At 39.9% G+C, this 13,144-nt stretch overlaps 1 protein-coding gene across 1 annotated transcript in view; it reads left to right on the top strand.

Annotated features, from left to right (window-relative positions):
• Positions 1–13,144, top strand: part of LOC139557780 (copine-9-like) — a 71,726-nt gene that overhangs the window by 20,166 nt on the left and 38,416 nt on the right. Inside the window, exons 4-6 of the mRNA XM_071372956.1 lie at positions 207–310; positions 2,107–2,146; positions 3,433–3,533. Coding sequence (XP_071229057.1) covers positions 207–310; positions 2,107–2,146; positions 3,433–3,533 — 245 coding nt within the window. The remainder of the gene's footprint in view (positions 1–206; positions 311–2,106; positions 2,147–3,432; positions 3,534–13,144) is intronic.

Raw genomic sequence — 13,144 nt, 5'->3', positions numbered from 1 at the left:
TGATCCCAATGTTACGGTTGATGTATGTGGATAATATTGCTAGTGATGTTAAACTTTCTTATACTTAGATTTAGAGTGACATTGTGTCATTGATTATCATATGGGTCATACTGATATCAATTATGGAGTTGATGTTTCCATAGAGGTTCTGTTAGATTAAGTATCACTCTGTAACCTGTGTTTCCTTTTCCTGACTACTGTTTTAGTTTGGCAGAACAGAGGTTATTGACAACACACTGAATCCAAACTTTGTGCGGAAGTTTTTCCTGGACTTCTTCTTCGAAGAGAAGCAGAACCTCCGCTTTGACGTGTAAGTGACCAACCTATCTGTCTCCAACTGGGAAATACCTACTGCTAGGCTAAAAGCCTAAATAAACTTTTTTAGTTTTATACATAGGACCAATTTATAAGTAGTTTCAAAAATGTTCTTTGCTCCCTTGTTAGTCTTTCGGGTCACAGAGCAGGCCTTCTCTCTCAGAAGAGTGAGGGGGCCACCACCAACTTTTTGAAAGTCACTATTGGCCTCATGGTGAAATCCCTGAGTGGTTTCCTTCCTCTCCGGCAACTGAGATAGAAAGGACTCCTGTATCTTTTTAGAAACTGGGTGTATTGGTACACCATCCAAAGTGTAATTAATAACTTCAACATGTTCAAAGGGATATTCAATATGTGCTTTTGACATTTTTACCCATCTACCAATAGATGCCCTTTGCGAGGCATTGGAAAACCTCCTGGCCTTTGTGGGTAAATCTGTGTTTGAAATGCACTGCTCGACTGAGGGACCTGACAGATAATTGTATGTGTGGGGTACAGAGATGAGGTAGTCATTCTAAAATCATGTTAAACACATGCAACTTATTATGTAACTTTTTTACTCCTGAACTTATTTAGGCTTGCCATAACAAAGGGTTGAATACATATTAACTAAAGACATTTCAGCTTTTCATTTGTAATTCATTTGTAAATATTTAGAAAAACATAATTCCACTTTGACATTTGGGTATTGTGTGTAGGCCAGTGACACACAAAATCTATGTTAAATCAATTTTAAATTCAGGCTGTAACACAACAAAATGTGTAAAATGTCAAGGGGTGTGAATACTTTCTGAAGAACAAGCCTTTTCATTTATCACCGTGATTAAGTGCTGTCGCTACGTCCACTTGGTTATTCTGGTCAGCCACCCCACCTCTTATTCCAGATCAATACTAGAGAAAGATCATTATACCTTTTTAATATAGTCAGTGATATACAGTAGGTTTTGTTGAGCAGTCTGTTATTCATTATGGACTGTTCTATCTGCTCTTCAAAGTCAGGTAATATACAACTGCAAAATTCTAGTGTTGAACTGCGAAAAGTATTTTATTTTAATAACTATTTGTGGCTACATGTTAAACATTTGTATCATAGGGATGTGGGGAGAAAATAACGTTTTACATAACTACTGTTAAAGATTGAATTATGCCCTTTAAATGGTTGTTATCAATCTATTACTGTGTAGAGCCCTTGTTCCGACTGTTTCAGGTGCTATTATTTAAGCTCTGGAAAATCAATCAAGAATCAATTGCAATGGTTTTGCACTGTGACAAAGCTCTTAGACACAATCAGTGTGGTTCAGGTGTTAGCAAGGTCAATATTCATTTTTAACAAACTGCAAATAATCAATCAGTCTACTCCAGCATAACAGGCACCCTACAGACAGACAGAACTCCCAAATGATGGGATAAAATAAATGTTATGAACCAATGAGCTATTGAGTTTGACCAAGGGAAGAGTTAAGCAAGCATCACAGCCCTGAGGCCCGATGTAGAGGATTGGCTTCATATCCAGGGTGAATAGGATTCAGAGACAGTCTGTCAGCGGTATAGTCAGTGGATGTTCTAATGTTAGCAAACAGGAAGTATATTCTCAACCCTTCTACTCTGTTTCCCTCCTCCCTCCTGCAGAAACATCCCTGTTAAATTCAAGGTTAATTTAGAGATAATTAGATTTACTCATTTAGTTCGCAAAGAGGAAACTTATCTAATACCTGAACTGGCTATTCACACTGATATAGTTGGTCATTTGGAGTGATTTATACCTATATAACTATGTTTGGTTTCTTGCAGATACAATGTGGACTCCAGAAGTTCAAATATTTCCAAATTTGTAAGTGTCTCTCATCAGTATATAATGCATCATGTTGTTAATGTTATGTTGTTAATTATGCAATTTTATCCCAATACTGACAGTACAGAGGAAGGATAATTATCAGAAGGAAGCTTGTTGTCTTTGGATGAATGCAATATTGTATTCTAGATTTGACCTCAGACTGTGTTCTATTCCCTTTGTGATCAACAAAATACGGGAGCGCAGAAGGTTAGTATCGATGCACCTAGTAAAGACATTTATTAATTTATGTAATGTCATTATGGCATGTCAACGTCTACTGATTTGTATTTCACAACACCCATTCATGATGTGAGATGTGTTTTTTTTTGCACTCCTGTTTTCACTTGTCCAATGTGATGTCTGTGGGGGGGGGGGGGGGGGGGGGGGTTCTGTTCCAATCAAGGACAAACGTTGGTTCAAAACCAAGCAGTCATGTCAACCATAGTCTCATTCAGCCATTCCCACTATATCAAAATCTCAGGTAAAGCACTTTGAGAGGAGTCTTCAAAGCCAGAGCTACAGTAGGCTAGTTGTTTTTTGAAACAGAATAATGTAGTTCCTGGAGAGCTACCGTCCAGTAGGTTTTCACTCCTACGCTGTTCCGGAAGAGCTACCGTCCAGTAGGTTTTCACTCCTACGCTGTTCCGGAAGAGCTACCGTCCTGTAGGTTTTCACTCCAACCCTCACTATACTGAGAGTATAAAAGGACGTATTTTAATGTTTTTGGAGCATGTGCTAATATTGTATCATTGCCCCGATACTGCAGAATGAGCCTGAGGAAGTCTATTTCTGGTATGTTTCTCACAACTAAGTGAAATCGAGAAAAAGTGTCTGGACACTTCTATAAGATGGCATTTACATAAAAAAATATAGATTTGGTTTAAAAAAAAATAAGTGAACTTGTTCTTTTAGCCTTTTTGATAACGTACCGTATGTCCAGATTTTATAAAATGCAAAGTTTTCATTGTCACAGTGGCTCCCAATGTCTTCAGCCACTTTGAATAACTTTAGGTTTCAATCTGGCATGTGGGATGTCCTAGCTGTATTACACCTTACTCACCACCATCTGAAAGCACTGCACGTACTGTAGTACTGTGAACTGCCTTGCTGTTAGAAACAGGGTTGGGGTCAATTCCATTTCCACTCAGGAAGAACACTGAAATTCTACCTCAAATTCCAATTCTCTTCAATGCTTTTCAATTAGGAAAATTTGGAATTGGAATTTGGTTTACTTCATGAATTGAAATGGATTTGACCCCAACCCTGATCAGACGGGTCATAAGACTGACCCCTGCTCTCTCCACCAGGACTTCCTGGGTCAGACCTTCTGCACTCTGGGGGAGATCATTGGATCCACTGGCGGGCGGCTGGAGAACAGCTTATCGTAAGTCAAACCCTCTCTCTCCCATTATCCATCACACCATTACAGGCCTAATGAAGGGACAACTCTGGAATGAGTCTGACCCATAGGGGACTCTCAATCTAGAGCAATGGTACCTCTCTGGCTGGCTGTATGTGATGAGTCATGTGAATGGTAAAAGGACCTCGCACTTGAGGAGGACTATCTGTTTGTGGATTGGAAATGGAGCACAGCGATGTAGATTAACTGTAAATGAAACAGCGTTGCGATTTTAATATGCTAATCATCCGAGCCTATAGCATCACTAAGAGACAGAAGCATCGATTCCCGAAGTTCCCCTCGTGCTCAACATCAAATCATCTTGTAATCAACTTCTTGATAGGGTAATTTGGCATTTTCTAATGCTTTCAGCAATCAACAATAAGGTGCCGTTTGTGCAGAGTGCATTTATTTTATGAGTTAATCAGATGTAAAAATGGTAATTGCAGATTAGAAGCTGAGTTGTTCACTGCAAATGTCTTTCAGACTGAGCGTTTCTCAGCTCTCTGTCTGTGTAGTCATGTAGAGGTTCTGTATTTTTGGAGGCATTTGGAGAGACGCATACACAACATGTGTAAATACCAATCATGTTTTCTTCATCAGGAACAGACCTCTTAAAAACAGAGGCCAGTTATTGACTTTACTCCATCACAATGAAAGGTCCCTCTGGCCATCTTCACCCAATTCTCTATGTATTTGTTTCAAGCTGATCATCCCTTACAAAAAGAACAAACCACTGTTTTCACATGTTGAGTTTAAATTTAGCACGTGAAACAATTTTTTCACATATGTTCAATTCAGTAGCGGTGCGTGGATAAAATCCCTGAGGAAGACCAGCCAAGCCAGTAAAAAAAAGCCATATTACAACCTATGTTGTGATAATTGTGTTGTTTGCTCTATAACCTGTTAGTTCATACACCACCGTGATGAACAGTCGTGGCCAAAAGTTTTGAGAATGACACAAATATTAATTTTCACAAAGTCTGCTGCCCCAGTTTGTATGATGGCAATTTACATATACTCCAGAATGTTATGAAGAGTGATCAGATAAATTGCAAAGTCCCTCTTTGCCATGCAAATGAACTGAATCCCCCAAAAACATTTCCACTGCATTTCAGCCCTGCCACAAAAGGACCAGCTGACATCATGTCAGTGATTCTCTCGTTAACACAGGTGTGAGTGTTGACGAGGACAAGGCTGGAGATCAATCTGTCATGCTGATTGAGTTTGAATAACAGACTGGAAGCTTCAAAAGGAGGCTGGTGCTTGAAATCATTGTTCTTCCTTTGTCAACCATGGTTACCTGCAAGGAAACACGTGCTGTCATCATTGCTTTGCACAAAAAGGGCTTCACAGGCAAGGATATTGCTGCCAGTAAGATTTCACCTAAATCAACCATTTATCGGATCATCAAGAACTTCAAGGAGAGCGGTTCAATTGTTGTGAAGAAGGCTTCAGGGCGCCCAAGAAAGTCCAGAAAGCGCCAGGACCGTCTCCTAAAGTTGATTCAGCTGCGGGATCGGGGCACCACCAGTACAGAGCTTGCTCAGGAATGGCAGCAGGCAGGTGTGAGTGCATCTGCATGCACAGCGAGGCGAAGACTTTTGGAGGATGGCCTGGTGTCAAGAAGGGCAGTAAAGAAACCACTTCTCTCCAGGAAAAACATCAGGGACAGACTGATATTCTGCAAAAGGTACAGGGATTGGACTGCTGAGGACTGGGGTATTTTCTCTGAATCCCTTTTCCGATTGTTTGGGGCATCCAGAAAAAAGCTTGTCCGGAGAAGACAAGGTGAGCATCCTGAGACCATTCGTGTAGGGAGTGGGCTCACTCACAATTTTGCCTAAGAACACAGCCATGAATAAAGAATGGTACCAACACATCCTCCGAGAGCAACTTCTCCCAACCATCCAGGAACAGTTTGGTGACGAACAATGCCTTTTCCAGCATGATGGAGCACCTTGCCATAAGGCAAAAGTGATAGCTAAGTGGCTCGGGGAGCAAAACATCGATTTTTTGGGGTACATGGCAAGGAAACTCCCCAGACCTTAATCCCATTGAGAACTTGTGGTCAATCCTCAAGAGGCGGGTGGACAAACAAAACCCCACAAATTCTGACAAACTCCAAGCATTGATTATGCAAGAATGGGCTGCCATCAGTCAGGATGTGGCCCAGAAGTTAATTGACAGCATGCCAGTGCGGATTGCAGAGGTCTTGAAAAAGAAGGGTCAACACTGCAAATATTGACTCTTTGCATCAACTTCATGTAATTGTCATAAAAGCCTTTGACACTTATGAAATGCTTGTAATTATACTTCAGTATTCCATAGTAACATTTGACAAAAATATCTAAAGACACTGAAGCAGCAAACTTTGTGGAAATTAATATTTGTGTCATTCTCAAAACTTTTGCCCACGACTGTACAATAAGGCCATGACAACAAAAAGACAACAGTCACACAGTGGCAGAGTAAATTTAACTACACATGCATTTGTTTCATAGAAGAAAACTGAGAGCAACATCTGTCCGGTGAAGTCCACGAAGCAAATATTGCAAGTAAAATAAGAAATGTTGACTTGCGCTACTTGTAGACTAGTTGAATGCCAATGCCATCCTCCTCTCTTTCATTTTGGCAAACCAGTCCATGGCTCTGTCATACAGTACTAGGCTACATATTGAACTTCAGTCATCTCAGGCCAGAGGCACAATATATACATTTATGGCTAGAACAAATCACCATCATAATCCTTGGCCTGTACCAGAGAATTAAGTCAAAACCACAAGTCCAAATCCCCATCTCCGTCCATGTCTTAGGAAAAGTCAGATTTAGCAAGCTATTGATTGGTGTGAAGCCAAAATCCAAACTGGCCTTCCTTGAGGCATTTTGTTGCAACAGGACAAGCCACAGTTGAGCTAAGCTCAACGCTGATTGGCTAATTATTTTATAATTTTGTTTATCATGGGAGGCCAATGCTTGCTGGCATCAATCAGTCAAATGCAACATGCCATACTCTTTTGGTCCAGACATGTTCCAGTACATGGGCAACACGTACTGAGACAGCTCTGATACGTGGGCTACAAGTACTGAGACAGCTCTGATACGTGGGCAACACGTACTGAGACAGCTCTGATACGTGGGCAACACGTACTGAGACAGCTCTGATACGTGGGCAACACGTACTGAGACAGCTCTGATTATTTCTCCGGTGAGATTCAGCCACTTGCGAATTGATGGAAATTATGAAAACACAGAGATAGATGAAAGAAACTATTTGATCATTATTATTGGTAAAATATTTGGCGAACACTGGCTTCCTTTGGCACAATGAATACACACCACTGATTAAATTTAGAGTTCACATGATAACACATCCTTTTGCAAGTTCACATGTGAAAGTCAAATTTGCGGGTTCACATAAGTAAGAACTGCAAATGTGGAAATGGAATTGCAATTTCACATGTGAAAAACCTTTTAAATGTGAAACTTCCACATGTGATTGTTACCTTGTACTTGATTGATGAATTTAGGTCAGCAATTAGTAAGGAACTCTCCTCAACTGGTTGTCTATGTCTTAATCGAAGCCACTAGGCCCTCTGTGGAATGAATATGGTTTTTAATATACTTTTTGCATGAAGTTTCCTTTCCAGCAATGTAGCACCCTGCATCCCACTGCTGGTGTACCTCTGAAGCTAAGCAGGGTTGGCCCTGGATGGGAGACCAGATGTAGCTGAAAGTAGTGAACAAAAAACATGTGAAACTTCATGTGTCCAAAAACCATGTCTGTATGTCTTAAATAAGGGATTCCCATACAGCCATCTGTGTGTGTGAGAGAGAGAGACACACACTCCTGTATGTGTTTTACATGTCTGTTAAAACAGCCTCAAACACACATCCTCCCAGTGTTGCCTTTATGCCATACACTCCCCTCAGTGAGAGGAGGAGAGCCGAAGAGCCTGGCCATGGCCTCTGCGCGGCAGTGGGCGTACTTTTGTAGGTCACTGTTTTTAGAACGGGGTAGCATGCTGTGGAGGAAGAAGCACTTCTCTACCACTTACCTGTTGGTTTCTATGGTAACCGAGGGTGACTGTTAGCTTCCCTAAAAGGATGATTGGACAAATACACCTCATTTTCCCATTTTAGAAGATAAGTGCTTTACAGGTCAATGCAAACTGGTCGTATTTTTATTTGTAAAAAGTGGTGTGGAGAGCAGCATACCCCATGCTTCACACCTGCTGTGAGTTTGCATCGACATGATCACTCGCTCTCGCACACACAATTTTGGAGATAATTGCATGCCAATGCAGACGCATTAGATTAGTGGATATGATGCAGTCCATTTATAGCTAAATAATAATATCCTAATCATGTAGGTGCAGACCTGACCACTGTGATTTGAGGTATCGCTGTGGATTATTATTTATATATTTTACACTTTACTTTGCACCAAGAATAACACTACCCTATGTATTCATTTGGACAGTGAAACTAAAATTTATAATTTGCCTCTAAACTTCAGCATTTGCGATTGAGATTATTAAAATGTTTCATATGAGGCAACAGTACAGAATGTCACCGTTTTTATTTGAGGGTATTTTCCTACATATCTGTTTTACCGTTTAGCACTTTATGTATCTAGTCACCCCATGTGATGGTGTCATAACTATTTTGACAAATTCACTTATTTGTATTAATGTAGTCAAAAGTTTAGTATTTGGTCCCATATTCCTAGCATGCAATGACCACATCAAGCGTGTGACACTACAAACTTGTTGGTTGCATTTGCAGTTTGTTTTGATTGTGTTTCAGATTATTTTGTGCCCAATAGAAATTAATGGTAAATATTGTTTTGTGTCATTTTGGAGTCACTGTTATTGTAAATAAGAATAGAATATGTTTCTGAACACTTACATGAATGTGGATGCTACCATGATTACAGATAATCACGCATTGTGGACGTGTGGAGGGGGTATTGGACGTGTGGAGGGGGTATTGGACGTGTGGAGGGGGTATTGGAAGTGTGGAGGGGGTATTGGAAGTGTGGAGGGGGTATTGGAAGTGTGGAGGGGATAGGAGGTATTGGATGATAAGGGACACCACTTGTTACTAAGAGGACACCACCTGTCTGTCTCATGCACAAACATGCTGAGTCATGCCAGCCAAGTTATTATGTCTACAGCAGATCTTTGTGGCGTACTTTAACTACAGCTCGTCTTTGTCTAATTACTTTGAACATTTTGGGGGATTTCATTTTCAACATTTATGTGGCAGACTTTTCAGGACCGTAAGTCCAGTCTATAAATGCAGACCGTACAATAGTGCCAGGTAAAGTTGGATTGACTTTTCTCATAAATCATTCCTCAGTTGTTAATTGTGTCACGTACTTGGAAGTTAGGGAACTCTGTTCTCCCTAAGTGCGTCAGACATCCCACTGTCTCCTTGTCAGCCACAGAATGCAGGGACCATCTCTGATTCAGTTGGCAGAGAAAAAAGCGGTCTCATAAAGTTGTTCCAGTATTCCGCTTCATCACACCGTCTGAATCTGGGCCATGGTCCTGAAATATTGAGGACTGTTGACTCTAGACGGGCTCACACATCCTAAAGTTTGTATTAGACTCCTTTGGGTAAGGCCAGCTGCAAAGATGGAACAAGGCAGGCAAATACATGCATAATGAACAAGGTGTTCTTTCATCTTTTAATGGCTACCTTGTAATGCGTCCACATCTGTCGTTCTCTACTTCTTCTGGAATGCAATTCAAAATACATAAGGTTTTGTTTTGCCATAATTAGAAGTGTATTGTTAATACAAATACATGTTTTGGACTTTGATCTGCGTAGGACAGTATAGACAACACGTTGCAATAGAAACAGCTCAGAAATAGAAATCTATGGGATCAGTATGAGTATACAGAAGTCCAGAGAGGACATATGAATAAAAAAAAGAATTCCCTTGTTATGTCGATCACAACTTTTTACCTCATGATCACGACATAACAAAATATGTTTTGTCGAGATCACAAGATAAACTCTATAAATAGGAGTGTACGTATTGATGGTAGATTGGCAGTATGGCCCACCATGGATCGGCTCCCACGTTCTTATTGATTGTTACACTAAGGGATGGTACATTTCATGCTGACATAATTAATTCATTCATTTGTGTTTGGAGCTCATTATCCGTTAATAAATTAGAATGTAAGCAAGTTAAATGTCCTTTACCTTGAGCTAAGAGCTCTTGGGAGAGCTAAGAGCTCTTGGGAGAGCTAAGCCCTCGTGGAGCATTTAAGCCCTAAACGATGCCTGACAGGCAGCTCTGTCTCCCAGGCTGTGTGCCACCCCCAAGACCACAGCCAATGACATGCACGCCACAACACAGCTAACTTGTCTGGTCTTGTGAGCGAATGAGCTAGCTAGTTAGCTAGGTAGTCTTGTTAGCTAGCTAGCTTGTTGGCTATGCTGTTTGTTATCTTGCATAACTGATAAATACAGTATAATTGTATGGGACACTTTGTTTTATGGATAATATTTCCATTTACAGAGTGGGTGAGCTCCATTCCTGACAGGGTGATAAGATTCAGTTTTAGCCTCAGACCTGGATCAGATTCAATAGCAGCCTCAGAGGCTGATAAGTAAGGATTGTTTTATAGGAAAAGCTCCTTGCAGGCTGCTAAAGCAGTCAGTGAAGTTTTAAGAAAGTTAAAGCTCATTTACGGGCATTTCTATACTATTAAAAAGCTCTAAAATTGTATTTGTAGAACAGCAAAAACAAGCAAAACTGACCCCAGACATTATCACATTGGTTGCTGTAGCTTCATTCACCTCAGTCGATCTATAAACACATAGCCTATTAGCTATACAATTAGCCACTACACATTTACTCACATTAAATAAGCATTGGAAATTAAAAACTATAATTTAAATCGTGCAGAGGGATCTGTTAGCAGAAAAAGTATTGTAATTAAGGTCCAATGCAGCTGTTTTTATCTCCAATATCAAATCATTTAAATGTTGCTAAGACTGTCTGTGAGTGGTCTGAAAACTAGCTGTTATTGGAAGAGAGGTTTGGAACTCTTTTTCTTATTGGTCTATTGACTAATTTACTGCCTGGTAATGTCACAAGGCAGGCCAAAACTCCATCCCACCAAACAGGTTGAAATTTCAGGCAGCCTTTTCAAACAGCTCTTACACTACAAGAGCATTATCATAAAAACATGAGTTTGCTTTACATAACTTTTGGGGGGTTGCAGTTTAAAACCTCTCTGGGATATGTGGGACTAGCGTCCCACTTGGCCAAACACAAAACGCAGAAATAAAGATATAATTCATGCCTTACCTTTGACGAGCTTCTTCTGTTGGCACTCCAATATGTCCCATAAACATCACAAATGGTCCTTTTGTTCGATTAATTCCGTCGATATATATCCAAAATGTCCATTTATTTGGCGCGTTTGATCCAGAAAAACACTGGTTCCAACTCACGCAAAATGACTACAAAAGTTACCTGTAAGCTTTGTCCAAACATTTCAAACTACTTTTGTAATACAACTTTAGGTACTTTGTAACGTAAATAATCAATAAAATTGAAGACGGGATGTTCTGTGTTCAATACCGGAAGAAAACAAAGTGTATCTAGCTTTCAGGTCACGCGCCTCTGACAAAGAGTACACTTCCCTCGAGCCTCATTCTGAACAGTGCTACTTCTTCATTTTTCAAAGGAAAAACCTCAACCAATTTCTAAAGACTGTTGACATCCAGTGGAAGCGATAGGAACTGCAAGAAGGTCCCTTAGAAATCTGGATTCCCAATGAAATCCCATTGAAAAGAGAGTGACCTCAAAAAAAAAAAAAATCTGAATGGTTTGTCCTCGGGGTTTCGCCTGCCAAATAAGTTATGTTATACTCACAGACATGATTCAAACAGTTTTAAAAACTTCAGAGTGTTTTCTATCCAAATCTACTAATGATATGCATATCTTAGCTTCTGGGCCTGAGTAGCAGGCAGTTTACTTTGGACACGCTTTTCATCCGGACGTGAAAATACTACCCAGAGAAGTTAACAGCTAATTTGCTGCTATTCTACATGTTTTGCCATGGGGTGGGTATGCTAATTTAATGCAATTGTACACATTTTCCTTGCCATGTTAATATAATATCTGAGTAAGAGTGACTAACAAAATCAATGGGGGCCCCCTGGAGGTCAGGGCTCTCGGACATGCCCTGTGTGTCCGGTCGGTAATTCAGCCAAGATTACAACAAGTTGAGATAGCTGGCTAGATTAACTAGACTAATTTTCCAATCTAAAATGTTTTTACTGATATGGGCTAATTGAGTGACAAGAGGAAAACTACTGATGTACAACTATACTCATCATGGTATCTCTGCGCATTTAATCTGCCATCAATAAAATCAGTGGTGTAAAAAGTACCTAGTGTCATACTTGAGTAAATGTAAAGATGCCTTAATAGAAAATGACTCGAGTAAAAGTGAAAATCACACATAAAATATTACTTGAGTAAAAGTATTTGGTTTAAAACATACTTAAGTATCAAAAGTAAAAGTACAACTCTTTTTTTATTTAATTTTTTATTTAAGGATAGCCAGGGGCACACTCCAATACTCAGATTACATTTACAAACAAAGTATGTATCTTTACTGAGTCCTCCAGATCAGAGTCAGTAGGGATGACCAGGGATGTTCTCTTGATAAGTGTGTGAATTGGATAACTTTTCTGTCCTGCTTAGTACTTTTGGGTGTCAGGGAAAATGTATGGAGTAAAAAGTACATTATTTTCTTTAGGAATGTAGTGGAGTAAAAGTAAAAGTTGTACAAAAAAATGTACATATACACCAAATAACTACTTAAGTAGTACTTTAAAGTATTTTTACTTAAGTACTTTACACCACTGGATAAAATGCAATTGTGTTCGTTGTCTGTAGATTATGCCTGCCCAGACCATAACCCCACCGCCACCACGGGGCACTCTGTTCACAACGTTGATATCAGCAAACCGCTCGCCCATACAACGCCATGCACGTGGGGGTAGAGCTTGAGGTAGAGAAATGAACATTAAATTCTCTAGCAACAGCTCTGGTGGACATTCCTGCAGTCAGCATGCCAATTGAATGCTCCCTCAAAACTTGAGACATCCGTGTTATGTGACAAAATTGCACATTTTAGAGTGGCCTTTTATTGTCCCCAGCACAAGGTCCACCTGTGTAATGATCATGCTGTTTAATCAGCTTCTTGATATGCAACACCTGTCAGGTGGATGGGTTATCTTGGCAAAGGAGAAATGCTCACTAACAAGGATGTAAATAAATTTGTGTACACAATTTCAAAGAAAAAAGCTTTTTGTGCATATGGACGTTTTCTGGGATCTTATATTTCAGCTCATGAAACATGGGACTAACACTTGACATGTTGCGTTTGTATTTTTGTTCAGTGTACGTTTCAAAATTGCACCTTGTGTATTTCATTTTTATTTTTTATCACTGATGTCCAGACCTGTGTCCTCATATGTAGTTATGGCGTCTGCCATTAAGGCACTTGAGGCTTGTTAATCTGCCTATAAGGAGCCTTACCTATGAAACAGCATAC

Source organism: Salvelinus alpinus, chromosome 28 (genome assembly GCF_045679555.1).
Source record: "Salvelinus alpinus chromosome 28, SLU_Salpinus.1, whole genome shotgun sequence".
NCBI lineage: Eukaryota > Metazoa > Chordata > Actinopteri > Salmoniformes > Salmonidae > Salvelinus > Salvelinus alpinus.
The sequence above is the reverse complement of the archived record's forward strand: the minus strand, read 5'-3'. Positions and strand labels throughout refer to the sequence as shown.